Source organism: Lathamus discolor, chromosome 6 (genome assembly GCF_037157495.1).
Source record: "Lathamus discolor isolate bLatDis1 chromosome 6, bLatDis1.hap1, whole genome shotgun sequence".
Classification (NCBI taxonomy): Eukaryota; Metazoa; Chordata; class Aves; order Psittaciformes; family Psittacidae; genus Lathamus; species Lathamus discolor.
Window position 1 is genome coordinate 73,867,039 of NC_088889.1, and position 26,586 is coordinate 73,893,624.

At 54.5% G+C, this 26,586-nt stretch overlaps 1 protein-coding gene across 2 annotated transcripts in view; it reads left to right on the top strand.

Annotated features, from left to right (window-relative positions):
* The first annotated feature begins 4,857 nt into the window (after window positions 1-4,857).
* The window catches only part of ABCA3 (ATP binding cassette subfamily A member 3), a 30,817-nt gene continuing 9,088 nt past the window's right edge, over window positions 4,858-26,586 (top strand). Inside the window, exons 1-19 of one of the 2 annotated variants that reach the window (XM_065683616.1) lie at window positions 4,858-4,937; window positions 9,787-9,888; window positions 12,837-13,101; window positions 14,042-14,169; window positions 14,272-14,437; window positions 16,087-16,346; window positions 17,051-17,167; window positions 17,722-17,842; window positions 18,387-18,560; window positions 19,500-19,681; window positions 20,856-21,002; window positions 21,397-21,526; window positions 22,172-22,326; window positions 23,130-23,285; window positions 23,622-23,832; window positions 24,128-24,278; window positions 24,814-24,912; window positions 25,129-25,321; window positions 26,125-26,428. In XM_065683616.1, the coding sequence (XP_065539688.1) occupies window positions 9,835-9,888; window positions 12,837-13,101; window positions 14,042-14,169; window positions 14,272-14,437; window positions 16,087-16,346; window positions 17,051-17,167; window positions 17,722-17,842; window positions 18,387-18,560; window positions 19,500-19,681; window positions 20,856-21,002; window positions 21,397-21,526; window positions 22,172-22,326; window positions 23,130-23,285; window positions 23,622-23,832; window positions 24,128-24,278; window positions 24,814-24,912; window positions 25,129-25,321; window positions 26,125-26,428 (3,013 nt within the window). In that variant the 5' untranslated portion in view covers window positions 4,858-4,937; window positions 9,787-9,834. Of the gene's footprint in view, window positions 4,938-7,906; window positions 7,990-9,786; window positions 9,889-12,836; window positions 13,102-14,041; window positions 14,170-14,271; window positions 14,438-16,086; window positions 16,347-17,050; window positions 17,168-17,721; window positions 17,843-18,386; window positions 18,561-19,499; window positions 19,682-20,855; window positions 21,003-21,396; window positions 21,527-22,171; window positions 22,327-23,129; window positions 23,286-23,621; window positions 23,833-24,127; window positions 24,279-24,813; window positions 24,913-25,128; window positions 25,322-26,124; window positions 26,429-26,586 lie in introns of those variants that run through there. The other variant, XM_065683617.1, reaches the window with a different exon arrangement.

Here is a 26,586-nt window from a genome sequence, read left to right on the forward strand (position 1 = left end):
AACCAGTCCAGGATTTTATGATTCCAAGTTCTCATGCCATTTTTTCTTCCGTCTTGCAACACATTTGCCTGGTACCAAAGCCAGGTTTAAGTTCCCAGTGCTCCCTAGAGCTCTTAAAATGAGCCTGGCATTTGCCAGCTCCCTCTGGGAGCAGGGAAGTCAGGAATCTGCTTCATCCATCCTGTCTCAGCCTGTGTCATGCAGAGCCCCACCAGCCACGGAGGTTTCCAGCACACTTCCTGCTTCTGTTGGGGTTTCAAAACATGCTGTTGTTTATTTTTGTGGTAAGCAAATTACACTCAAAATGCATTTTCATCCGTATGAAGGTGTTTGTGTATCGTGACGTTTTCCTGGTTTGAAACAGCAAGTGCCAGTTTTTTAAGAATTTGGGCGTCAATCATCTGAATTCTACTGTTTTGGGTAGCTCGCTCTGCTGTTAAACCACCCTCCTGCAGGTTCCCCGGGGTACTGCATCAGGATCTCTGCCTAGAGCCTTGCATCCACACTGGCCACACCGTACCCCCCTGTTCTTTGCAAGTATCTTCCTCTGTATTCTATTTTTGCTTCTTCCAACCAGTTTGTTTTATATAGTTCCTTCTGGCCTGCAGAGGTTTTTCACCCCTGTCTACACCAGTTTATGGCTCAGGGGATGTCTCTTCTTGTGGATCTCTAACTGGGGGCTCCAGGTGCAGCTGTTTGGGATGGTTTTGCTGTGATGCTTTCCCCCTGCCCCAGCAATGGTTTTGTGCTCTCACAGCCAAAGTGCTAAGGGAGGAGACAGCACTTGGGGAGGATTGTCCCCATCTTTTCTGGGTGGTTTACAGCAAGCCCTAATGATGTCCTCTGTCCATCCTCTTTGTTCCATGGCCCACTCCCTGCAGATTCATGCAGTTTCCTGATGCACATATCCCCTTTACTCAGTCGAGCCGATGCCTTCCCACCCCCTGCTCACACACCAGCCCTCCACCCACTTCTTCTCGGCTCTCATCCTGGGGATGTCCCCATCTCTGGACCCTGGGGCTTCCCAATGCCTTATCCCCATCTAAAGCAGGCTGCTTTCCTCTCCTACAGCCATCACAGAGCTTTTTTTCTTGTACTGGCAGCCCAGTTTTTTAATGTCTTTTTTTCTGACTGTTCTCCTTCCTTCATTGAAGAAGGAACAGTTATGAGTTTACCTCTGGACGATTCCCTACACCACTGCTCACTCATCTCACTCACTGTCCTCAATTTAAACCCCCTCCTATGATGGTTTTCATGTAAGGGCTCTGTTTTCCTTCTGCCAGGGCTCACCTTTTCTGGAGATGTTCCTTCTATCCCAGAAGTTTCTCTAGTTCTTTTCTAAGCTGAAATCCAGCCCACATAGCCAGTAACCTGCCCACCCTCACTGAGCCAGCAGCACTGCCTGTCCTGGGTCCAGCTCCCTGTAATGCAGTGGTTTAGGTGAGCTTTTAACTCTCCCTTGGTCTGGGAAGAGGGAAATGGCTAAACTTTTAGGACAAGACCTGTCTTCTTGTGGACTTCGTGTTCTGAGGATGTTCCATGGTGTTCTGGCAGTGGGGAATGTGCAGGCAGCTGGCAATAGATCCCTATCTCCTCCCTTCAGGGATTTCCTTGGTGTCAGTTATGCCTCCCTTATCTCATCCCATGCTTCCCAGCTGCCAGCAGCAAAACTTAGCAGATTTACATGCTGGCAGAGATCTAGGAGCTTGACAGAGTGCCCAAAGCTGACAGACCTTAAATACCTTAATGAAATGAGGCTCTTCCTTTGCATGTACACACCTCTTTGATCCTGAAGTGATGCTGCTTACAGCGGTGCTACAGTCCCAGGAGAGGCCTCCAACTGCAGGTTCTATCTGTCCCTCTGCTGCTGTTGCTAGGGTGGCTCTAGTGGCTGTTCTCTGAGAACAGCCCCAGAGAGATGTAGGGGTGACGCCAGGGAAGGTGCTGAAGTACAGGCAGTGATCTCAGGGACACAAAAGCCACACGCAGGTCGCAGGAGTGGAGGTGGCAGGTTTGCCCTGCCAGCACAGGGGTGATTCCTCCTTCAGACCCTGATGAGGGAGTGGCAGGAGATCTCAGAGAGGGATAGCCCCAACGAGCCCCTCCCCTTGCTGCCTCATACCCTGCTGCCCTTTTCTGGCAGCATCCCTAGTGTCCCTGCTCCATCCTCCACCACGTTCTCTGCACAATCCCCATCCATGTGCCAGCCGAGCCACCACCACACAACTGCACCTCATTGCAGCATCTCCCATCCTCTGTTCCCAGCCATGAGGAGCCTGTAAATACTTTAGAAAGACTTTTGTTTTGATCTGATTGCTGAGCTTCCTCTGGAGGCAGGCACAGAGAGGAACTGCATGAGGCAACAGAGAAGGTCACAAGGAGAACTGAGGCGGCTGCAACTGGGGAGGATCAAACCTGGGTGTGAGCAGGGGTGTGGATGGTTGCTCAGCCTGGGCTGAGATGAGGCTCTGGTGTTTCACCATGGGCACCAACTGTCCCAGATCTTCCCCAGGCCCAGTCACCTGTGACTGTGCCACTGGCTGCAGGCATCATCCAAGACGTGGCCCCATGATGAGTGCTGGGGCACAGACGCAGAATGAGACCTTCATCACCTCGCGGCTGCAGCAGGGTGCTGGTGACAGGTGAAGAGGAAAAGGTGACAAGTCCACAGCCAGACAACACTTGGTGGGAAGGCACATTTCGTCCCCACACCCCATTACTCACGTTCTCAGGGGCATGTGCGACTCTGCTGAGCTGGGCTGACTCCTTCCTGCCTCTGAGCTCCATAATGAGCTCTGCTGGGGTGCTGCTAAACAGATGAGTGTGAGCATGACAGCTCTGTTGTGGGGTGGTGGCTGCTCCTTGTCCCTGGCAGGTGGACTTCAATGTTGAACAAGCCAGGGGAGCACAGGGATGCAGCTCCTGGCTGCAGCTCTGCAGATGGGTGCTGGGTCTGTGCATCTCAGTACAGCCTGTGGGAGATGGGACCCGCATGCAGCCCAGCAAGTGGGGACACTGCTGCAGCCACCCCGTCCAGTGTAACAGCAGCTCCCTCCAAGCAGAGCAGAGCCAGCTGGGACAGACCCAGTGTGTGACTGTTACAGGACCCTGTCAGTCACCCTGTGAAGCCAAACCTCAGCTTTTGCCAGTAACAGGTGCAAAGTCACAATGGTGGTGAGCAGGGTCTCCACTTCCCTCTCTCCCACTGACAGCAGCCCTGAGGAGAAGGGTTTGGGGGTGAGGAGAAGCTCCCTATGACCCAGCAGTGTGCAGCTGAGCCCAGACCACCCCCCCCCCCATGTGTTGAGCTGCATCCCCAGAGCATGAGCCACAGGTTGATGGATGGATTCTCCCCCTCTGCTGTGCTCTGGGGAGAACCCCCTGCAGTCCTGCATCCAGCTCTGGGGCAACAAAACAAGAGGGATGTGGAGCTGTTGGAGTGAGCCCAGAGGAGGCCACAGAGATGCTGCAAGGGCTGGAGCAGCTCTGCTCTGGAGCCAGGCTGAGAGAGCTGGGCTGGTTCAGCCTGGAGAAGAGAAGGCTCCTTAAGGGGAGACCTTAGAGCAGCTCCAGTGCCTAAAGGGGCTACAAGAAACCTGGAGAGGGGCTTTGGACAAGGGCCTGGAGGGACAGGCCAAGGGGGAATGGCTTTAACCTGACAGAGGGGAGACTGAGATGAGCTCTTAGGCAGAAGCTCTTCCCTGTGAGGGTGCTGAGGCGCTGGCACAGGGTGCTCAGAGAAGCTGTGGCTGCCCCATCCCTGGCAGTGTTCAAGGCCAGATTGAATGGGGCTTGGAGCAACCTGGTTTAGTGGAAGGTGTCCCTGCCTGTGTCAGGGGTTTGGAACTGGATGGGCTTTAAGGTCTCATCCAACCCAAACCAGTCTGGGATTCTGTGGTTCCAGATGGATGGGGTCCTGGCAGCACAGTCACAGGGTGTTACTCTGTACATGGCTGTTTTTAGAGCTGTTGCTCTCCCCTCTGTCTCTTCCTGGGACAGCTTTACGCCCACTCTGAGTCTGTTTATTTTCCCCTCTCCCAGAGGCCAGTCAGGGCACAGTGGATGACAACAAAACCCCACGGTGAGAAGACCACAGAACACCTTCTCCAAGACAGTCATGCTAAGAGCCATCACTGCAGCATTCATCTAAATGGAGACCTCCAAAAAATAGCTTCTTATTATCGTGGAGAAAGGCAGCAGCTTGAGGCTGCCCTGATCCTCTGCCATGGCCTGGAGGGGGTGGAGGTCACCCTGGCACCCCAAATACCACCAGTGCTTCAGAGCAGCCACCCCAAGGGGCACCCCCCTGCCCCTTGTTCACATCTGCCCACCCTCCTCTTACTCCTCCCTCTCCCGTAACTTGCCCTAGGCAAACATTCCCCCCTTTGGTGTTCCAGCAGCTTTGCTCCTCCAGCCCCTTTGCTTGCCAAGTTGGCAGCTGGCTGCAGGCGCAGGCAGGGTGCACATACGGGTGTGTAAAGCCCTGTGCACATGCATGCACCAGTGCACACACACACGTGCATGCATGCAATGCTTAGGGGTAGGTGTACATGCAGAGCAATACACATACGCAGTAATGCACACAGTGGTACATACACACGTGTGCACACATGGAGAGGGCGATGGGCACACATGCAGTAATGCACATACACATGGTGACACACGTGTGCATAAACAGTGTGGTGCACAGGGTGGCACCACACACACCAGTGCGATGGACACAGTGGGTGATACGTGCGGACACACAAAGGGACACACGCGGCGAAGCACACGTGCACACAGGCGCAAACTCGCCCACGCGCTCCCCGCCGCTCACGCTCGGCTCCCCACGCCCCGCCCCTCCCTTTCTGGCCCCGCCCCTGGTCCTGTGGGGCGCGTGCGCGGGGCGGGCGGGGTCGCGAGACGGAGCCGCAGCCGGGGCCGCTGGGCCCGGTCTGGTGAGTGACCGATGGGCAGGCACAGGCCGACCGACGGGGCGGGCGCTGGTACCGGGGGTACAGCGGGCGGTCGGCGGGAGAGGGCTCGCCTGGGGCTGCGGCAGCTCCGGGGCCCTTTGCCCGACTCCGCCCGCTGCAGAGCCGTGGCAGTGCCTCCGCTCCGGCCCCAGCCGCGACCCTGCCCCGGCGGGGGTGCCGCGGCCGCGGGGGTGCCCGCTGGCGTCTCGGGGCCGGGTCGCGTCTCCGGGGGGGCGGCAGAGCCCAGCGGGATGGAGGAGGAGCAGTAGGAGCTGGAGGCGGCCGCCATGTGCCCTTTCCTTCCCTGGCAGCGCCGCGCCCGGCCGCGCTCCGCCGGGGGTGCTCGCAGGGGCCTGGCTCGCTTCGGCATCCGGGTGAGGGCCGCACCGCCACCGGGATACCTGCCTCGGGGGCTGCGGGCCGAGCAGAGCGGCACCGGCGCAGCCGGCTGCTCACCGGGAGCGAGCCGGTGAGCCCCGCCCTGCACTGCCGCTTCCCGGCTGCTTCTGTGTCCGCTCTGAGCCGCTGCAAGCGAGGCCCTAGCGCAAGGAGCTCCGGGAACTGGAGCTCCCCTGGGTGTTGCGTGCCGGGACCCGCAGCGTGCGGGGGTGCCTGTGCTGCTGCGGTGGTGTGTGTGAGGCGTCACGAGAAACCCCCGTCGGGCTCCAGACCTTGTTCCTTTGACATTGGTTTGTGTTGGAAGGGACCTTAAAGCATATCCAGTTCCAAGTCCCCACGATGGGCCCGGGCACCTTCTGCTTACAGCAGGTTGCTCCAAGCCCCGTCCAACCTGGCCTTGAACACTGCCAGGGATGGGGCAGCCACAGCTTCTCTGGGCACCCTGTGCCAGCGCCTCAGCATCCTCACAGGGAAGAGCTTCTGCCTAAGAGCTCATCTCAGTCTCCCCTCTGTCAGGTTAAAGCAGTTTGTGAAACAAAGGATACAACCAACTCTGATGCAGCAGCTTCTTACCTGCTCAAGCACAGGGATTTGTTATGGATACGGTTTGGTCACCCCAGGCCACCAGTCTTGCCCCGCTGTGGGACGGTGGCTGGGCACAAAACCACCCGCAGGTTCTGCAGACAGGACCTTGCCCCAGTGGTGTTTGTGTTTACTTATGTATTCTGGGCCCTGAAGTTCCTTCCTGTCTGGGGAAGCTCTGGGTCCTCAGTGGAGCACTGCAGGGTCCTGTGGGGTTGCAGCCCCCTGCACCCCGCTGAATTGGCAGCTCTCACAAAGTTTATTGCTGTTTGCACAACTTCTCACTCACACCACCGGTGAGTGGTGGTTTATGGCCTGGTTGTGGCTGTGGAGCGAGATGGAGGAAGCCCAGCAGTGAGCTGCAGGCTGCTGGGCATCCATGGGTAGTCTGGTGGCCACCAGCTCCTGTTACCACCTGCAGGATCTGGCTCTAGGAAATGGGCTTTCTGGATGCATGGGTGTCAGAAATCACTCGTTCTTCCCAAAAAACCAAAAGTCCTTCCCCTTCTTATGCTTTTAATTCCCAGCACGGGTGCTGCGGGAGCAGAGAGGTGTTTCCAGCTCCAGTGTGCAAAGAACCCAGCAATCAGCAGCCCTCATTGTGTGCAGAATGCCACCACCCTGGGTACCATACGGTGTCCTCTGGCTGGCCATGGTGATGGAGGATTCTGGCAGGGTCAGCCACTCAGCTCCTAGGGGTAACAGGGTGCCTCAGCAAGTTGGTGGGGAGGAATGCTGATTTTATATTAAAAAAAAAAAGGAAAGGCAGTGTCTGCCATTTCCAGGCCCCGTTTCTATGGGAACGGGACATCAGAAGAGCAGAAATGCAGCGACGGCTCTAAAATAACCACCAGCTCCCAGGAGTGTGTGGCCTTTGCTCATCCCACCCAGCCCTTTCCGCTGAGGCAGCGGCTGGGGACAACCAGCTCCAGGCAGTGTGGAAGTTGGCTGGGAGGTGGGATGCTGTGGCTTTGATCCCTGCCATCCTCAGCCTGTCCTCATCTAAATCCACTGGCAGGAGAGCTTTGATCCATCCTGGCCCTGGTGTTACCCATCCCGGCACCGTGCTTGGCAGGGCCTGGTGGTGCTGGCATGGCAGTAAGGACCCGTGTGGCTTCCACCCATCCTGGTTGTGGGCAGGCAGGAGGGTCTCCTTCCTTGATGGCCCCCCTGGGGATAACTGGGGTGAATCCAGTCCCATGTGTTTAGGAGACTCTTCCTCCTGCTGCAAGTCAGGAGCTGGGTATTTCCAGTGAGGGGAGAGGAACTGGGTTGTTCTTCCAGAAACTGGTGCTGGTCGTCTCTCCCTTCCCCCAGATCTTTGTGTCTCTTGCTGGGAAAGTCAGTCTTAACCTCACAGCATTTTGTGCTGAGGTCAGGCAGGAGAGTGTCTTGGAGGGGACAGCCCAACCTGCCACTGTGGAAATAGGCAAGTGCATCATGGGGTGTCCTCCTGCAACGTATCTATGAGGTTGTCTTGAATGGCTCTGCACAGTCCTCTGCTGCCAAAGGTGGTCTTGGACATGGGCAGGGGTTGGATGGGGACCCTACCTGAGCTGCCCATAGTGACATGTATCTTGCAGTTGATCCAGGCAGTACTTTCCAAAAACAGTTTTCCCTTTTGAGTTGAAAACCACAATCATTTGTGTGGATTCCCAGAGCCTGGAAGACCACTTTTGCTCTCGCACCTTGTAAGGGTAGCCCTGTAGTAACTGAATTTCTTCCTTCTCTGACCCTCCAGCAAGTGAAAGGTCCAGGACGGGTTTTCTCGGAACACTTAAAAAGCTTGGGAAAAAACCTTGTTGGCAGTAACGAAGCTTTCCGACTTTGTGCAGTGTTTGTGCTGCCCAAGAGCTGCTTGACATTTTCTGTCCCAGCCCGGGTGGCAGCTGTGAGAGTGGGGGGTGGCAGTTTGTATTTGAGGGTGTGGTGGGGTGGACGGCCAGGGCAGACGTGGGAGCAGGAGCTGGGATCTCTGTGGGGCAGCAGCTCTCTCCCATCATCTGAAAGGAGGAAGAGTGTGATTCCCTTGATTTGCTCTGGATTCCTTCAAGTGAGTGCATGGGTAAGGTTTCTGCTCCAGGGGGGCTTCTTTGGAGGAATGTGGGATCCTGCACTGTGTGGTGTGTGTGTGAGGTTGGGGGACCTGTCATGGGGCCCTGGGCAGACCCGGTGCTGGAGACATGACGCTTTGTGCTGAGCTTGAAGGTAATTAAGGTGAAGTCCAGCACAGCCACCCTCACAAAGTCCCATTTGCTCTTTCTTCCCCACTTGCTGCCTGGGGGTGTCTGATGTGCTTTTCTGGGCTGCAAAAGAGGATCTCTTGGGCTTTTCTGCTGCCCAGAGAAGGATCCTCAGGACCTGATCTCCCTTGCTGTGGCAGGAATATGACTTCTATGCATGGAGTGGCAAAAAGATGTTTTTTTTCTTCTGAGAACTGATCTGTGTTTTGGGTTGGGGATGGGAAGGTGTGTGCCAAGCCAGAACACTTCTGCAGGGCTCAGGGGGCTGGTGGTGTGGGGCAGGCTGGGTGGATGGATGCTTGTTGCTTAGTCTGCAGACCTACATGGATTTTAGCTTGCTCTGACTACGGTTAAATTGCTCCCAGCTGTACACATGCTGCTTCTCATGTGCATTTACCAGTCACAGTCCAGGAGTGGAGGTCAGGCAAAACTTCTCCTCTCCTCTTGCTGTGGCACCCTCAATTCCCTCCTGAGGTTGCTGGGTGCTGGCTGGATCCAAGGAGCTGATACCATCCAGACTGGGGCTGGAAAATATGCTGTTGAGCATCTCCCGGGCGTAATCCCAGACTGGTTTGTGTTGGAAGGCACCTTAAAGCTCGTTCAGTTCCAGCCCCCTGCCACGGGCAGGGACACCTTCCGCTAGCCCAGGTTGCTCCAAGCCCCGTCCAACCTGGCCTTGAATGTGTCTGTCCTTGTCTCTGCAGCAGCTTTCAGTGCTGCCAGGCTTTGGAGCACAGGCTCCTGGGGATGAACCCGCCGGTGGAGGATGCAGTGGGGCTGATGGTGCTGCTGTGACCCAGGCTGGCCCCATCACTGTGGGAAGAGGGAGGATTGCTGTGCTCTGAGGCTGGGGGGACTGTTCAGTTGGGGCTGCCCTGTGTGCTGCAGCATGGGCAGGGAGCTCTGCTTGTGTCAGGGCTGCCCCACTGCGGGGGAGCTCACTGAGAGTGGGAAATCACAGCCTGCTCCTGTAGGGACAGCAGTGCTTCCCCAGGAAACACCACTGCCATGGAGACAAGAGCAACTTGGAGGGGTGGCGGATGCTTCCCAAGAGCAAGGGGAGGCAGGTGTACCATCCTTGTGTGCCGACCTTCCCAAGTGCCTTGTGCTTCCCTTCCCCTTCTCATCCTCACTTCTCCAACGAGAGTTCTGGGAAAGCAGTGTTAACATTGCAAAACCAACCCTTCGCGTTGTGGGACAAGGAGGCACAGCTTGAAGTCTCCACCCTCCCAAGATAATGGGCTGCAAGGGGTTGGGTGGCCTCCTTATGCTGGTGTTTGTGGATCTGTAACCCTGTTCTCCACTGCTTAAGGAAAGCCTTTCCCTGCCTGCTGCTGGGGAAGGACCCTGCTGGTCCCAGGCTGGATTTCTGAGCTGTGGCCTCCCTCTCTTGCAGCTCTGGTCATGTCAATGACCGGAAACAGGTTGCGTCAGTAAACCACGAGCTGTGGCTCTTGCGGGTCAGTAATGACCCTTGGAGTGGAGCACAGCAGTTATTTCCATTTGGGACTGAGCCAGCTGTTGCAGCGTCAGGCTGAGAACAGAGAGCTGCCCTCGGGTGGGATGTGGGATGCTGCTCTGCTTCACAGCTCTAACCTCTCTTGCAGGGTCCTGCGGAGCGGTGGTAGCAGCGGTGGTCCCCATCTGATGGGAGGATGGTTGTTCTCAGGCAGTTTGGGCTGCTGCTCTGGAAGAACTACATCCTGCAGGTAGGCTGGTGCCACGCTCTCTGGCTACCCCGTCTCGACGAAGTGTGGGTCTTGATTGTTCAGCAAACCTTCACCACAGTCTCAGAGCATCTCTTGGGGGAAAACTGGTTTATTTGTGCATGTGTTATGACAAAAACTGATTTATTTGTGCATGTGGTGTTGTCCTGCTTTTGTGCTGGGGTGTTATGGGTAGGGCTGTGTGCTCAGTTGTCCCTGTCCCATCCTGCATTCCAGCCATGAGTTCAGCATCCCTTCCTATGGGACAGGATAACCCCCACACCCTCCTGTGGGATAGTGGGTTTATTAAGCTATGTCATTACACAGCCTCTACTGGAGGCATTTATTGCAGCACAGCACCTCTAAACTGGGGCCCAGTTTTTTTCCCTTCCATTACTGTATACAGCCTCAGAAGCAGCGTCTGGGGGTTTAGAAACATTAAACCACCATCATCCCGGGATCCACTCCCCACCTAGCTCTCTTCATGGCAGCTAGCTGATGATGAGGGATCTCAGGACCTCCTGACTGGCAGCGTCTCACCTGCTGCTGGAGGAGGACCTAGCGCCTTTAAGCAGCATGCAGATGCTGCAACTCCACTGGGACCAGGGCCGGAGTGGTGGAAGAGGCGGGATGGAGCTGGCTGCAGCCTGGCTCCGCTCTTTCAGTTACCCATTTTGCACATCAGCACGATGTTGCTTTAAAAATAAACAAAAGGAAGAAGGAAGGGCTGGCTGGGCTGCCTGCTCCCGGGCTTCCACGGGGCTGGGATGTGACCACAGGCACCGGCAGCATGTCTGATCTGCAAGCATGTGTGCATGGGGTGTGTGTGATGGCGGGGCCTGGAATCCCCCTTGTGCAGCCCAGACACCTCCAGGGGAACTCCCCGTCCCCTCTGCCAGTGAATAGTATCATTTTCTGGATGTGCTCTGGGGCGGGGGCACTTCTTCTGTTTTCCAAAGCCACAATCTGACTGGGATTTACTGTGCTGGGATACAGCCTGGAGCATTGCTCCCCTCCTCTGAAACTCCACCAAAAATCGTTCTCCTGATGCATCCAGGGAGCTCCCAGGCCATCATCACCCTGGTGTGAAGATGGATTCTAGGACACATGACTTGATCAAAGCTGGGGCAGCCCTGGGCAAGCGGAGGTGGTGATTATGGATGTGTCCCCATCACCTCTGGAATACGGTGGCTTGAATGACTTCAGCCTGCACTGGTGCATATGTATTGCCCTGGAAGTTCAAGGAGCCAGGCAGCTGTTCTGGAGACAGCCCAGGACACTAAGAGAAGTTTAATACGACAGTAAATCAGTGGGAGGCACCTTGTGTACCAGACCTGCATCATAAAACCATCAGACATCTGCAAGGTTTGCGTTTATGAGCGTGGCCTTTGTGAAGGCTCCTGTTGGGAGCCACCACCTCCTAGCCATGCTGCCGGGGCTGCTTGTAGCACTGGATCATCTCTGGCTGTGTCCAGGGTGGGCAGCTCCTCCCAGGGGAAGCCCAAAGAGGGGTTTTTGGCTTTGGCAGTGGGTGCTCAGAGCCAGGGCAATGGAGCAGCTTCGTGGCTGTACATCCATGTGCACCCTCTGCCCATTCACCCCACTGCTGCAGGGCGACTGCCCTGGTGGGCCTGGGCTGGTTTGTGCTCGGGGCTCCCTTCTTGCCCACTGCAGATGTTGCCCACCTCAGCGTGACTGCTTGCTGCTCTTTGGTTTAGAATCGCAGAATCCTAGACTGGTTTGAGTTGGATGGGATCTTAAAGACCACCCAGTTCCAACCCCCTGCCATGGGCAGGGACACCTTCCACTAGACCAGGTTGCTCCAAGCCCAGTCCAGCCTAGTCTTGAACACTGCCTGGGATGGGGCAGCCACAGCTTCTCTGGGCACCCTGTGCCAGTGCCTCACCACTCTCACAGGGAAGAGCTTCTCCCTTATAATGTCTTGTAAAACATGTCTTAGCTGAAGTCTTCAGAAGAGGTTAGTGTTGCTGCTTCTGCTCGGGGCATGTGAGGAACTGTGAACCCCCATGTCCTGCTGCTGAGGCATCTCCTGAGCTGTCACTGCCCCTCTGGTCGGAGATGACCTGAGCTCCCTAGGGACCAGCAATTTTCAGTGCTAATTAGCCTGGGTTGGTGGTGGGTGTTGGTAGCTAGTGGGAAGTCTGCAGGAGAAGGAGTCCTGGGGGTCACGCTCCTGCCTGGTGGGACTTGAGTTCATTGTCCAGTTGCTTGAACCTCAATTGAAATACATAAATGAGGCACCATGTTTTGTGCAGGCAGGCCTTGGGATGGAGGCTGAGCTGTGGGGATGTTCTCTGTGCTGCACAAGGGCAGTGATGCCTGTACATAGAGGCTCTGCCAGGTCCCATCCTGTGCTGGCACCCAGAGACCATGTCCTGCTGCCTGCAGCCATAAAGCTCCAGCAGAAACACTTCAGTGCCTGCAGCAGCTTTGGTGCACTCTGCTTTACCTCACGCTGCTTGCTCATCCCAGCCTTTCATTTACTTACAGTATTTTTAGCTCTCAGCCCTGTAAGCATTGAGCAAGGTTGCTCTGCTTTGGTGAAAGCAAACCCTGCTTTGTTCCCCAGCGGTGGCTGGTCCATCTTCTCAGGAGGCACGTCACTGCAGTTGCCTGCAGGAGAGATTTAGGCAAGCACTGGGCGCAATGGGGAAAGCGCAAACCACCAGCTCAGCTCATTCAAACCCAGCAGCATGGTGGGGAAGGCTCTGAAGGAGTGTGGTTTAAGATGCAGCAGTGCTTAGGGTAGGGTACACCTTGGCTGGAAAGTCCTGAAGAAATCGGAAACTGGCACAGCATTGTTCCTGGGCTCCAGAAACTCCAGGCTGTGAAATCCTAGGATGCTTCTGCTGTGTGGCATTTGCAGGCCCTGACCCTCGTTTACTTCAGTGGTTACATCGTATTATTTTCTTTCTTTTTCTTCCCTGCAGAAGCGGCAGATCTTGGTGACACTCATTGAAATCTGCCTGCCGCTGCTGTTTGCTGCCATCCTGATAGCTCTGCGGCACCGGGTGCACTCCATCAGCCACCGCAACGCCACCATCTACCCCACCGAATCCGTGGATGACCTGCCCAGCTTCTTCTACTCCCGGCACCCCAGCAACCCCTGGGAGCTGGCCTATGTTCCCTCCAACAGCAGTGCCATCAGGAGCATTGCCGAGGCGGTGGAGAGAGCTTTGCCCATCAGCATCAGAGGTGAGCAGGGCCGGGGCTGCAGCATCCACCCCAGAAACTGCTGTGAAGTTTTACTCTGATCAATCCTGTTCCTCTGATCTTGGGATGCAGAGTTATTTGAGAACTTCAAGAAAATGGCTTTATTTTTCTTTCATAGACTCATAGACTGGTTTGGTTTGGAAGGGATCTTAAAGCTCATCCAGTTTCAACCCCCAGCCATGGGCAGGGACACCTTCCACTAGACCAGGTTGGTCCAAGCCCCGTCCAACCTGGCCTTGATCACTAAAACTACAGGATTTTGTTTTGATTTTTGGTCACATTTTGTTGCAGTTCCCATCTAGAAAAATGTCACCCTAAAATAGTTCCAGAAAGTGGCTGTCACTTCTCTGAGAAAAAGTATTTTGGGAATCTTTTTGCACAGAAAATCTTAGTGCTTCATGTTCCAAACTGAAGATAACGTTGGGATTTTCTCAGAGAGAAGAGCTCTTGTGGAGGAGGAATCATCTGCACACCCTGTGATTCATACAGTAGCATCCTATATAGATCTGTGTCTTGACAGCTGTGGTGTTTCCCAGCTCTGGCTGGACCACATCCCTGGTGCCCTGGACCACAGTGGTTGCATGGTCATCAGCCTGTGCTGAGTTGCCATGTTCAGTGCCTTCACTAAATGCCCACATTTAATGGCTTTAACCTGACAGAGGGGAGATTGAGATGAGCTCTTAGGCAGAAGCTCTTCCCTGTGAGGGTGCTGAGGCACTGGCACAGGGTGCCCAGAGAAGCTGTGGCTGCCCCATCCCTGGCAGTGTTCAAGGCCAAGTTGGACACAGCGGCTTGCAGCAACCTGCTCCAGTGGAAGGTGTCTTTGCCCATGGCAGGGGGTTGGAACTACATGAACTTTAAGGTTCATTCCAACCCACATCATTCCATGATTCTATGATCTCTGTCTTTTCCCCCTCTGCAGCTCAGGGCTTTGCCTCGGAGAGGGACTTTGAGGAGTATGTCAAGTTGGACAACCGCTCGGGCAGCGTGTTGGCTGCCATTGTGTTCAAGCACCACTTCCAGCAGAGCACATCCCCACTGCCCCTCCAGGTGAGTGGAGCCCAGAGGGGAGGAGGACCTGACTGGGGGACACAGTATGTGGGACACAGCACCCTGCTGCCACCTGTGACACCCCTTGTGTGCACCTTCCAGGTCGACTATGAGCTGCGCTTCAAGTACAGCCCAAGGAATGCACCGCGGAGTGAGCAGACGGGTCTGAACCCCAACCTGGACCGGGACTGGCACACCAGCTACCTCTTCCCACTCTTTCAGTTGCCGGGGCCCCGAGAGGCCAAGTTTGCTGATGGCGGGACACCAGGTGAGGGCCACATCTCCTCTGGTGGGGGCTGCCTCATGACCAAAGGGATGGTTGTGATTTTCTGTCCAGTGAAGCCTTGTGTGGGATGGTTTAGTGTGAGGTGTCCCTGTCCATGGCAGGGGGGTTGGAACTAGATGATCTTGAGGTCCTTTCCAACCCTAACTATTCTATGATTCTATGATTCTATGACTTGGCTCGTTGCAGAGATTCACTGAGGCTCTGAGCTTTTAAATAGATAGTTTCATATAAAAAATCAGTTTAATGAAGTTAATTTTTAAAATTAATTTGTTTTATTTGCATATTTTAAATATTTATTTACTATATTCATTCTTTATAGTATGTATTTAAATTTTATCCTGTGACTTCTGTGACACTCTGGGTACTTCTGCTGAGCAGGATTGGATAAGAACAATTTTTACTTACATAAATTTTGTTAAATTTAAATGGTTTGAGGTTCTTTTCTGTTTATATTTTGAATGGAAAACTTCTTTCAGGGTCCAAACTGCTCAGTGTTTGTCGTGCTGCTTAAGTCCTTTAAAAATAAATAGAGCAATTTTGTGGTTTGAGCATAGGTTTTTCAGGAAGCCAAACCACTGACCAAGCAGGAGGTAGCAAGACGTTGGCACTGGCTTAGGACTTCGTTCTTTAGGAGCTTTCTCTCAGCTGCAAAGGGGAGATTTCCCTTGGTTGGGTTTCTTCTTCCACCGTTCAATAGTGATGTCAAGAAGATTGAGAGGCTGAGAAACCAGGAGAACGGGTTTTACTCCCACAGTGTAAATAAACCTGAGCCCCAGAGTTGGTGGTTCTTCTGGTTGCAGTGTTTTAAAGGACACAGTGACCAGGAGCTCAGACCAGTTCCCTCCCTACAGTGTTTGCTTAGTAAATTAGTTAATAGAAAACAGTCTTTGTGATCTCAGGTTCTTAGTTTTTTCTTCTCTGTCTTGGTCATTTGAAGCAATTAGCTTTCAAAATGCTCCTCTGGGACTTTGTGAGCAGAATTTGAGTTTCCATGTAGCAGAAATCCCACATAAAATAAACCAGTTGAAAACTAGGTATCATAGAATCCCAGGCTGGTTCAGGTTGGAAGGGACCTTAAAGCTCATCCAGTTTCAACCCCCTGCTACGGGCAGGGACACCTTCACCTTCCACTAGACCAGGTTGCTCCAGGCCCTCCCTGTCCAACCTGGCCTCTTTTTATGCACAAAACTCTCAAGGCAAATGTGTGAGCAACAGGATAGATTCTTCCTCACCAAAACCTCTGTAGTATCCTGCGTTCTCTTGGATTACATAAAAAAAAGGGACCAACCATAAGCTCAGTGACATTGGTGGTAGTGAATGGTGGAGAATCTTCCCCCTTCCAAAGATAAAGCCATGTCTGCAGAAAGGCCACTGCAGTTTGAATTGAGTTTTTGTGCTAGCTGCTTCGAATTGATGATTATCGGAGATCTAAATGGCTAATGTAGATCCTTTCTGAGCCTTTCTGTGTCCACAGGAGGGTGTCGATAGTCACGTTTAGTTTGCTTTTCCTACAGGCTCCCTCCTCTTCTTCCCAAGCAATCCCTCTGCAATGTCTGTTTCTCTCTTTCTGCCAACGCCTTCTTCCAAACCCTGGACCCATCTATATTCCACTGTGTTGTTTCTCCATGCAGGTTACATTCGGGAAGGCTTCCTGGCAGTGCAGCATGCAGTGGACAGAGCCATCATGCAGCACCACGCCAATGCTAGCTCCACCAGCCTGCTGGAGACCATCACGGTGGTGGTGCAGCGCTTCCCCTACCCGGCATATGTCAACGACCTCTTCCTCCTGGCCATCCAGAACCAGCTCCCCCTGCTGCTCATGCTCAGCTTCACCTACACCTCGCTCAACATCGTCCGCGCTGTCGTGCATGAGAAGGAGAAGAAGCTGAAGGTAATGTGAGTGGTGAGACACATGGGTGCTCCCCTGCCTCTGTTTTCCAATGGATGCTGCCTTTAAATGAGGAACAAAATCCCTGTGGGATGTGGAGCCAGTGAGCAGGAGGTGGGGGTGGCAGCAGATTAGCAAGTCCCAAGGAGGAATGTCATTAATCCTGCTGTCAGGACACGGCTCAGCTCTCCTTGCTGTGCAGCCAACACTGATTGCTGTTTCTCTTGGGCTGGAAGGTGGCTTGGAGAAAGGGCAGCACTTGTGGATTCAGAGTTCAGTGTGTGGGAAGCAAGTTGTTTGTTTCTTGGATGTAGAAACCCGTGTGTCTGAGCTGTTTTGTGGGGGTGGCTGGAGCTCTGCTGATGGTGGTTGCGACAGCAGGGCTGAGTGTGCATGGCTTGGCTTGCTCTGGGTGTTGGGTTGTCCTGTCCTCTGCCCCACTGGCACTGGCTGCTGTGGGTTTGGGTTCAGCTCAGCTGTCTGGGGAGGTGTTCTTCACTGGTGGCCACAGAGGGTCCAGGGAGCTGAGGGACACCGTGTGATGCTTAAGGCTGCACAGGACCACTTTGGTGGCACCTGGGGTTGCCACCTCCCTCACTAGTGCTACAGGGCAAAGCCACACCACCCTGCGCGAAGTCTCCACCTCGCCCTGGCAATGGCTAGGAAATGTGGGTGCAGCCCTGAGTGACAGTGTGACCTCCCCACAGGAGTACATGCACATGATGGGCCTCAGCAACTGGTTGCACTGGAGTGCCTGGTTCCTTATGTTCTTCCTCTTTCTCCTCGTGTCCGTGTTTTTCGTCACCGTGCTCTTCTGTGTCAAGGTGAGTGTCCCTCCCCAGGCCAGAAGCTCTGTGCTGGCACAGACGCAGGGTTGGGAAGGCTCCTCTCCCCATGGGTTGGACTGTTTTTGTGTCTCAGGACACCTCCATGTGTAGTGGAGGCTGGAGCTGGCCTTTTCCAGAGCTGGGTGGGCAGCACTGTGACCCCACAGCTCCCTTTCACAGCAAAGGGAACCTCCCCTGCAGGAGCTGGGGGGTAGGAGCCCTACTAGGGAGGCCAATCATTTCATGCACAGCCAGCCACCCTGCTCCCATCCTGCGTGCCCTTGCAGGGACTCAAGGTCTCATCTTTCCTACCCACACCATGAGAGGCAGGAGGTGGCTGCCTGGATGCTGAGCAAGGTGTCCCCTGCCTCTGAGACACCATGTCACATGGGGCAACCTGCCTTTCCTCCTTCTGGAGTGCTGTAGGAGGGCCTGGGCATTCTCACCTGTCTCTGTTTGTCTTTAACCCATGGGGGACATCAGGTCTCAGGTGCTCACACATGCAGCCATGGGAAGCTTCAGCCTGGAGTGTAACCATGTTTTCTTGGTAGGTGAGTGAACAGGGAGCAGTGCTCACCAACAGCGACCCCACGCTGGTGTTCACCTTCCTTGCCATCTTCTCCATCTCCTCTATCTCCTTCAACTTCATGGTGAGCACCTTCTTCTCTAGAGGTGAGTCCCTGCACGGCTGCCTCTTGTGTTGCTGACCTGTGGGGCTGAGGGAACATTATGGGCCTCGGGGTGTAAAATCTTTGGTTAATTTTGGTTGGGAGGCAGCTCTGGAGGTCATCAGTCCATCCTGGGACCACTGGGTCCAGAGGTACATGACATTGCACAGGGCTCTGTGTAGGAGAACTTGCTATGACATGTGCGGGGGGGATGACCTTTCTTCCCCACAGTGCATGGGAAGGGATGTGTGTCCTGTTGTTTCCCAATCCAGACAGGCTCATGCATTAGGGTCTCATCTGGCTGTCTTGGTCCCAGGTCACTCTGGTCTGGTGGGGACAGGGTGCTTCTACAGCGGCCCACCATGGGGTTGGGTTCTCTTGCTTCTCATGCCTTGACATGGGACATGGACACGTCCTCGTCCTGCCCCAATGTAACCACGTTTCAAACAAAAGGCTTAGATCTCCCTGAAGGGAAAGCTGGTGGGAAGTGTTTGGTAGCATCACCATGTTACTGATGTTTTCCTTCCTGCTTTTCCCTGTGCTGGCAGCAAATGTTGCGGCTGCCGCTGGTGGCTTCCTCTACTTCTTCTCCTACATCCCTTACTTCTTCATCTCACCCCGCTACGACTTGATGTCCCACAGCCAGAAGCTGGCATCCTGCCTCATCTCCAACGTGGCCATGGCCATGGGGGCACAGCTTATAGGCATGTTTGAAGGAAAAGGTGAGCAAAGGCTTCCCCTCCCTTGGGAGAGGAGCCAGCCCTTTGGGTTGGATTGGCTTGTACGTGGTGTGAAGGGTGGAAAGAAGTCATCATAGAATTCCTAGGCTGATTTGAATTGGAAGGTGCCTTAAAGCTCATCCAATTCCAACTCTCTGCCACACGCAGGGACACCTTCCACTAGACCAGGTTGCTCCAAGCCCTGTCCAACCTGGCCTTGAACACTGCCAGGGATGGGGCAGCCACAGCTTCTCTGGGCACCCTGTGCCAGTGCCTCAGCACCCTCACAGGGAAGAACTTCTGCTTAAGATCTCATTTCAGTCTCCTCTGTCTCAGTTTAAAACCATTCCCCCTTGGCCTCTCACTAGTCAGGGTCACAAAGTTAGGGAGAAGCATTTTCCTGCTCCTCACAAGAGCCATGTCCCTCCAGACCCATGCCCCTGGCAGTCTGGGCAAAACGCCGTCATCACTTTAATTACCAAACAAATTCTGTTCTGGTCTAGGGGATGGGGATCTGTTGCATTTCCACCTTCCCAATACATATCTTTATTTTCTTTGTTAATAGAATTTGCTATTGGCTCCAGCAGAGGCCATTTTTCAAAATGATGGCAGTAAAAAGGCAGCTGTGGTGATGGAGGGGCTGGAGAAAAGATTGCATCTTCCCTGGGTGGTTGCAGAAAACATGATGAAAGAAGCATGATGGGGTAGAGAGTCTTGAGATCATAGAATCATAGAAGATGGGGATCATCGTAAGATAGTTCACAAAGATGTCAGTGTACTTTCTGCTGCATCTTTTCCATCTATACAAGGGATCATAGAGCTGTGCACATGCTTCTCATTCTTGACCAGCAAATTAGGACAGCAGATGTTGTCTGACAGTCTTGCAGAGCACTTTGTCCTTCAAGGAATGGAGAGGTAGGCAGTGCCCTGTGTGCCTTGCAGGAACTGGCATTCAATGGAGGGACCTCATGAAACCTGTCAGTGTGGACGACAACTTCACCTTGGCCCAAGTACTGGGGATGCTGCTCCTGGATTCAGTGCTCTATGGCCTGGTGGCCTGGTACGTGGAGGCCGTCTTCCCAGGGCAGTATGGTGTGCCCCAGCCATGGTACTTCTTCTTGACGGTGAGCATTGCTTAAGACCCCTTCCAGTGGGATTTATGGGCATTGCTTGGGGATGGACCCTGCTTCTGTGCTAAACTGAAGTACAAGGGTGACCTCCAAAGTCAAGGGGTCTGCAATGTATCCGCAGTAAAGGCTGAAGCAGCTGGATTTTTTTACTGACTATGAAGCTTTTCTTGGCTTTAAATTCTTGTCCCAGCACTTCTTGGTGTGCAGGATGTTGTTAAACGTCTCTATGCCCAAGTGAAGGCATTGGAGAGAGGAGCCCCAGGAGTGAGCAACCGGATCCAGTCATTTGAAACTCCTGGAGTACTACTTTCCAGGTGGACCTGAATCTGTGTCCTGCTGCCAGCCCCTCCATGCTGTACCAGGGGATGGGTGACAACTGTCACCCCACCAGCTGAGCTGCCCTCACTCTGCCAAGTCAAATGTTTGGCATCATCTTCAGTGGCTGTGGTGGTTACTGCAGCTCAGCTGGTGGCTCAGAATTCCTTAAGCCACAGTGATGACATCGATTTTGATCCTGTGTATAGATCCCTTGTCATTGGATCGGGATGTTTTTCCTCTCCTCCTCTCAATTCCTTATCCCAGCATGGTTTCACGCTACCATCGCACTCCCTCTTGCAGCTAGACCAGGTTACAGAGATCCACTGTCTGCCAAAAGCAACAGCAGGATGTTGGGTTTGCATCCAGGAGCTGCTGAATTGTTATTTCCACAGGGATTTGAGCTCCCAAATGCATATCTTCATTCCTAGAGAGCCAGGGCAAAAAAGGCTGTAATTGCAGCAGCTGGACCCCAGGCTTTTTGTAGGTATTTGGAGGGGATGATCGTCCATTGCTTGGGCTCTTCTGGGCAGGCTGCTTCCGCAGTTTTGCTTCTCATGGAAGTGCTGACCTTTTCTGTGGGAATGTACATGGGGAAAAGCTGCCTGTGTAATCACAGGCAATCCTGCTGTAAGGGAGAAACAAGGGAAGGCAGCAGGGCAGAGGGAGCAGTCTCATACTCTGTCTAACCTGCCTGCTGAAGATGTGCTGGTTGGCAATTCCCAGGCCAAGGAGATGGTCTGGGAGGTCCCTGGGAGGCATCTGCATGGGAGGAAAAGGATGGCCAAGGCTGGGGAGAAGAGATGGTCTGAGCCTGTGCCTGAGTTTCTTTCTCTGTACCTTCTTCCACCAGCCCTCATACTGGTGTGGGCGCCCCAGGACTGTGGTGGGAAAAGAGAAGGAGGAGGAGGAGGACCCCGAGAAAGCTCTGAAGAGCCAGTACATTGAGGAGGAGCCTGCCGACCTCGTGTCAGGAATCAAAATAAAGCACCTTTCCAAGGTACCGACTGCCCAGCACAGCACTAACACATCGTGACATTGGTTTTGTAAAACCCACTGCCTGCAGGCAGCTTCTTCATCATTTCCCTGCCCTCTTTGCCTAGGGCTCTGCTCCTTGGCTGCTCTGAGGCAGGTAAGGCTCTTCGCCAGAGCTGGCTGCATTTCGATGTGGACTGAAGTATTGGATACTTACAAGTGTATTGAACACCTGTATTTAGCCTGACATGTTTGACATACTTGACATCTGTATTTAACCTGTTGACATCTGAATTTAACCTGAGTGAGACCTGTTGTCTAATGCCAACAGCATGTGAGCATCATGGGCTTTGCCTGCTGGGTGGAGCGGAGGGGACAGGTCTGAGAACAGCATCAACTCATTCCTGTGATCTCCTCAGGTCTTCAAAGTGGGAAACAAGATGAAAGAGGCAGTCAAGGACTTAACGGTGAACATGTATGAAGGGCAGATCACCGTCCTGTTGGGACACAATGGTGCTGGGAAGACCACCACTCTGTCCATGCTCACAGGTAGGAGCCACTTCCTGCTGTGGGGCTGGCACATGGCAGGGAAAAGGGGAGGTGAACCCCATCTCTGAACTTGGAGAGGGGGTTTTCTGTTCCCTGGAGTACCTTTGATTCACTGAGCTGTTGGCCAGGGCTGCTGGGGTAGTGAGAGGCAGGTCACTGCCTGGGGTGATGGAGGGAGGGTGGGGGTCCTTGCTCAGCCCTCCATAAGAGTGTGGTCAGCCAGTGCAGACAGTGACAGCCAGTCTTTGTGTTGGAGAGCCCTGAGAAGAGGAAGGACCTGCTGTAGGATGGGTCTCTGTAGGCTTCCTCCTGGGAAGGTCCTATGGGCCCAGAGGGACAGAGAACAGGGAAGGGAGGACCATCAAAGTCACCATACCCACCAAATAGGCTGCCCAGAGCTCAGCAGGTTAAGAATGACAAAGTCCAGTTCTTGGCCTGTGCCCACTCTGGCAGCACTGCCAGCTCCACCTCCCCTCTATAAGGGTGTTCCTCACCAACATATGGATGCCATGCAGCCCACCCTCTGTGGCAGGAGAAGGCTGCTGTGCCTGAGCTTAAGCAAGAGACTGGCTTGCTCCAGCTTCTGGCGAAAAAACTTGGCAGGGGATGCTCAGCAGAACGTTTCCTTGTGTCTGCTCCCCCCAGGGCTGCACTCTCCAACGGGCGGGCAGGCATACATCAATGGCTATGAGATCTCCCAGGACATGATACTAATCCGCCGCAGCCTGGGCCTGTGTCCCCAGCACGATGTCCTCTTCGACAACATGACGGTGGAAGAGCACCTCCACTTCTACGCAGGGGTGAGCACGGGGGAGACAGCCCTGGGAGCACCCTGCAGTCACCTGTGACTTGATGAGGCTGGGAAAGCGTGATGAGATCCATCAAGTGCATCCAGAAGAGGCCGCAAAAATGATCAGAGTGTGTAACACCTCTGCTCTGGAGCCAGGCTGAGAGAGCTGGGCTTTTTCAGCCTGGAGAAGAGAAGGCTCCTTAAGGAGACCTTAGAGCAGCTTCCAGAGGGGCTTTGGACAAGGGCCTGTAGGAACAGGACAAGGGGGAATGGCTTTAACCTGACAGAGGGGAGACTGAGATGAGCTCTTAGGCAGAAGCTCTTCCCTGTGAGGGTGCTGAGGCGCTGGCACAGGGTGCCCAGAGAAGCTGGGGCTGCCCCATCCCTGGCAGTGTTCAAGGCCAGGCTGGGCAGGGCTTGGAGCAACCTGGTTTAGTGGAAGGTGTCCCTGCCCATGGCAGGGGGTTGGAACTGGATGAGCTTTAAGGTCCCTTCCAACCCAAACCATTCTCTGATTCTATCAAAAGCAAAACAGCCCTTGCCTCCTCTTTCCACCTCATCTGCAGATAGGAGCTCCTTGCTTGGCTGATGGAGGAGTGGAGGGTCACAGGCAGCATGGCTCTGTGGAAACCCCCACGTGAACTGTGCCAACTCCTTCAGGGTTGGGCAGGAATCCATCTCTGTGCCTCCCCACTTTCCTGCCTGGCAGCATGGTGGGGTTTAGCTGCTGCTGGCTGATGTGGTGGGAAGGGGCTTTGCCAGCTTCACTGTCCGCTGCAGGCAGCCTTAACCCTCCCTTCCCCTGTCTGGCAGCTGAAGGGGTACCCACCCTCCAAGTGCCCCGAGGAGATCAACCACATCCTGAGGATCCTCAGCCTGGAGGACAAGCGCCACTCCCTGACCAAGGCACTCTCTGGTGGGATGAAGCGCAAGCTCTCCATTGGCATCGCCCTCATCGGGGACTCCAAGGCAAGCATCTTCCATGGGGCCGACCTCAAACCTTCCTCCCTGGGGCCAGTGTAGGTCCTTCTAGTGTCTCTGAGGTTGTTTCTCACCCTTGGTGAGCCAGTGGGAAATGTTGGGACAGTGAGGAAGGGGCAGGAGCACCTTCACAGAGGGGACAACTCTGAGGACAACACTCTGAGGCTGTGGTGCAGCTGTGCTGCCTGGTAGCTGCTCCTGCAAGCAGAAATATCATATGCATGCTGTGAGGTCAAGGCTCCTTGTGGGCCCTGGCATTGCCCCTTCCTGCACTGCTGTGCCTCTCCCACCCCTTTCTGACCAGCACCCACCTCCTGTGTGCAGGTGGTGATGCTGGATGAGCCGACGTCAGGGATGGACCCAGCCTCTCGTAGGGCCACGTGGGACCTTCTGCAGCAGCAGAGGAGCAACCGCACCATCCTGCTGACCACTCACTTCATGGATGAGGCTGACCTGCTGGGGGACCGCATCGCTATCATGGCCAAGGGCGAGCTGCAGTGCTGTGGTTCCTCACTCTTCCTTAAGCGTAAATACGGTAAGGGAGGAGCTGGCAGGATGTGCTTGAGATCTTCTTCGTGCCAAGAATGAGCAGGAGGTGGATACGGGGCAGGGAGGGGGACCCACTGCTCCTTGTCTATGGCTGCTTGCTACCCATTGTGCTGTTCTGTCTCTTCTGAGGCCCATCCCCATGTTTGCTCTTGCATCATGTCCATAGCCCAGGCAAAGCCATCAATGCTCTGTGGTGCCTCAGCCTCCCTCTGCTCCAGCACTGCAGGGCCAGGCTGGGCTGTGATTTACCTTCCTCTCCCTTCTCTTGTGCCTCTGTCCAGGGGCAGGATATCACATGGTGATGGTAAAGGAGCCCTACTGTAACCTGGGAGAGATCTCCCGTCTCATCTGTCAGTACGTGCCCAATGCCACCATGGAGAGCAATGCTGGGGCAGAGCTGTCCTTCATCCTGCCCAAGGAGAGCACACACAGGTAACAGCATCAACCCCTGCTTGTCCTCGTCTTGGGTCTCCTCTTCTAGATGATCTCCAGAGGTCCCTTCCAACCCTAATGGTTCTGTGATTCTGTGATCTGCACACACCGGGGCACACACTGTCCTCGTGGGCTTGCTGAAAAGGGGAGCTGCTCTTTGCATCAGTGCTGGCCTTCGGAAATGGGGTTTGGTTCCTCCCCTGTGTCTGCTGGTGTGTTGCTCTTGTGCTCCCCTGGCCACCGTGTCACTGCCCATGCACTGGATTTTGATAGCTGGTGATTGCTGTGGTGTGGATCAGGCTGGTTTAGCTCCAGAATCAGATCTACAGATAGCTGAGGCTGCCTGTGGCAAGAAGGAGCAGAAGATAGAGCCCAGAAGCTGCTCTTGGGGAGAGTGGGGTGTTCAGTGCTGCAGGTATCCCCAGAGCTGGCTGCAGGACTCAAACCAGCTGCAGGACTGATGCCCAGAGGGTCTTAGCCTCGGAGTGCCTCCTCTCATGAGCATCAGCGTCTAACACCTTGCTTCTCTGTCCAGGTTTGAGGCCCTGTTCACAGAGCTGGAGCAGAGGCGGGAGGAGCTGGGCATCGCCAGCTACGGCGCCTCCGTCACCACCATGGAGGAAGTCTTCCTGAGGTAGGCGGGGGGAGGCTGGCCCTGGTGGGGTGTCATCTGGTGGTGACCAGTCCCCATGTGCTTTGGTGACCTCAGTGTCCTACACAGCTCCCTGGGGCACACATTGGGTTTTGTGTCTTGGGTTTGTCTTCCCCAGCTTGATCAAGAGCAAGGATCAAGAACAGCTTGAGCCTGTCTGGGTCTGTATTTCATCACCCACTTTCCCTCCTGGCACAGGGTTGGGAAGCTTGTGGACTCCAGCATGGATATCCAGGCCATCCAGCTGCCTGCTCTCCAGTACCAGCACGAGAGACGCTCCAACGACTGGGCCATGGATGACTCCAGCAGCCTGAGTGGCATGACAGACATGACGGATGACAGTGGGGCTCTCATTACTGAGGACTGCTCCAGCATCAAGCTCAACACCGGGGTGAGAGCTGTGAATACAGGTGCAGCAGGAACAGGGATAGGGCATGGGAAGGGGGGCTTTGGAGCAGGGTCACCCAGTGGAGCCTTGGTCTTGTGCATGGTTTGAAAGATTGAATTGGAAGGTCAAATTAGAGTCTACCTCTTTAGGGCAAATTATTTTTAGGGTTGTTGGCATTGCTCACTACCATCCTCTTCATCTTGAGGTCTACAGAGATGCTCTTGAAGGTGTCCCAGGTGACCTCAAGTGGTTTTTGCTCCATCACTTGGGATTTCCAGCAGGGAGATGAGAAAAAACATCTCCCTTCCCTTGCTAGGCTGTGTTTCAGATCCCTGGCAGCTCTTCACTGCCCACTGCCTACGTGCCTGTGGTGAATTTCCTCACACTTCTTCAGAGCACGTCCCAGGGGTAGAACGAGAGAAAGATGTTTATGGGTTTAAAGAGCAAAGAAGGTGCTTGCAGTGGCTGGTTCCTCCCAAGCACCCCAGCTGGTTGCATGGGCAAGCAGCCGTGTTGCACTAATCCTCTTGTGAACCTCAAGCACTGAGAGGTGGAGCAAGGTAAATGTCATGGCTGAGGCTGCTTTTAACACCTGAGATCCCAAAGTGACTGCATCCCATTGGGAAGCCATGGAGTTTGATGGTCAAGCAGCTGCCTTGCTCATGTCTTTGCAGGCTCGGATGGAGAGCAGGCTCTGCTGTGGGCTCATGGGCTACGTGCAGGTGGTTGTGGGGTCATTTCCCCCATCAGCTGCGTGGGGTGATGTGTCTGGTGGAGCTCACTTAACCTGACTTCTCCTCCCCCAGTTCTACCTGTGCTGCCAGCAGTTCTACGCCATGTTCATGAAGCGAGCCATGTACAGCTGGCGCAACTGGAAGATGGTGGCAGCGCAGTTCCTTGTGCCTCTGATCTTCACTGCCTTTGCCCTCGTGGTGGCCAAGACCTTCCCAGGGCCCAGGGACTCATCCCTGCTCCGGCTGACTCTGGAGCCCTATGGCCAGACCATCGTGCCTTTCAGCATCCCAGCCACTGCAGCTCTGCCACAGAAGTTGGCTGAGCAGTATGTGGACCTGCTGGATGCCCAGCACCAGTCACCGCTGGAGGTGCTGGGTGAGGAGGGATCAGGGAGCACCCGTGGAACAGGCGATGCCTGCGGGCAGTGTGCAGAAGCCATGCACTTCTCTCGGAGGGCCCTTGGTGTGGGTAGCTTAGGTCAAAGTGCAGCATATCTGACCTGTCTCCCTGCATGGGAGAGTCCATAGAACCAT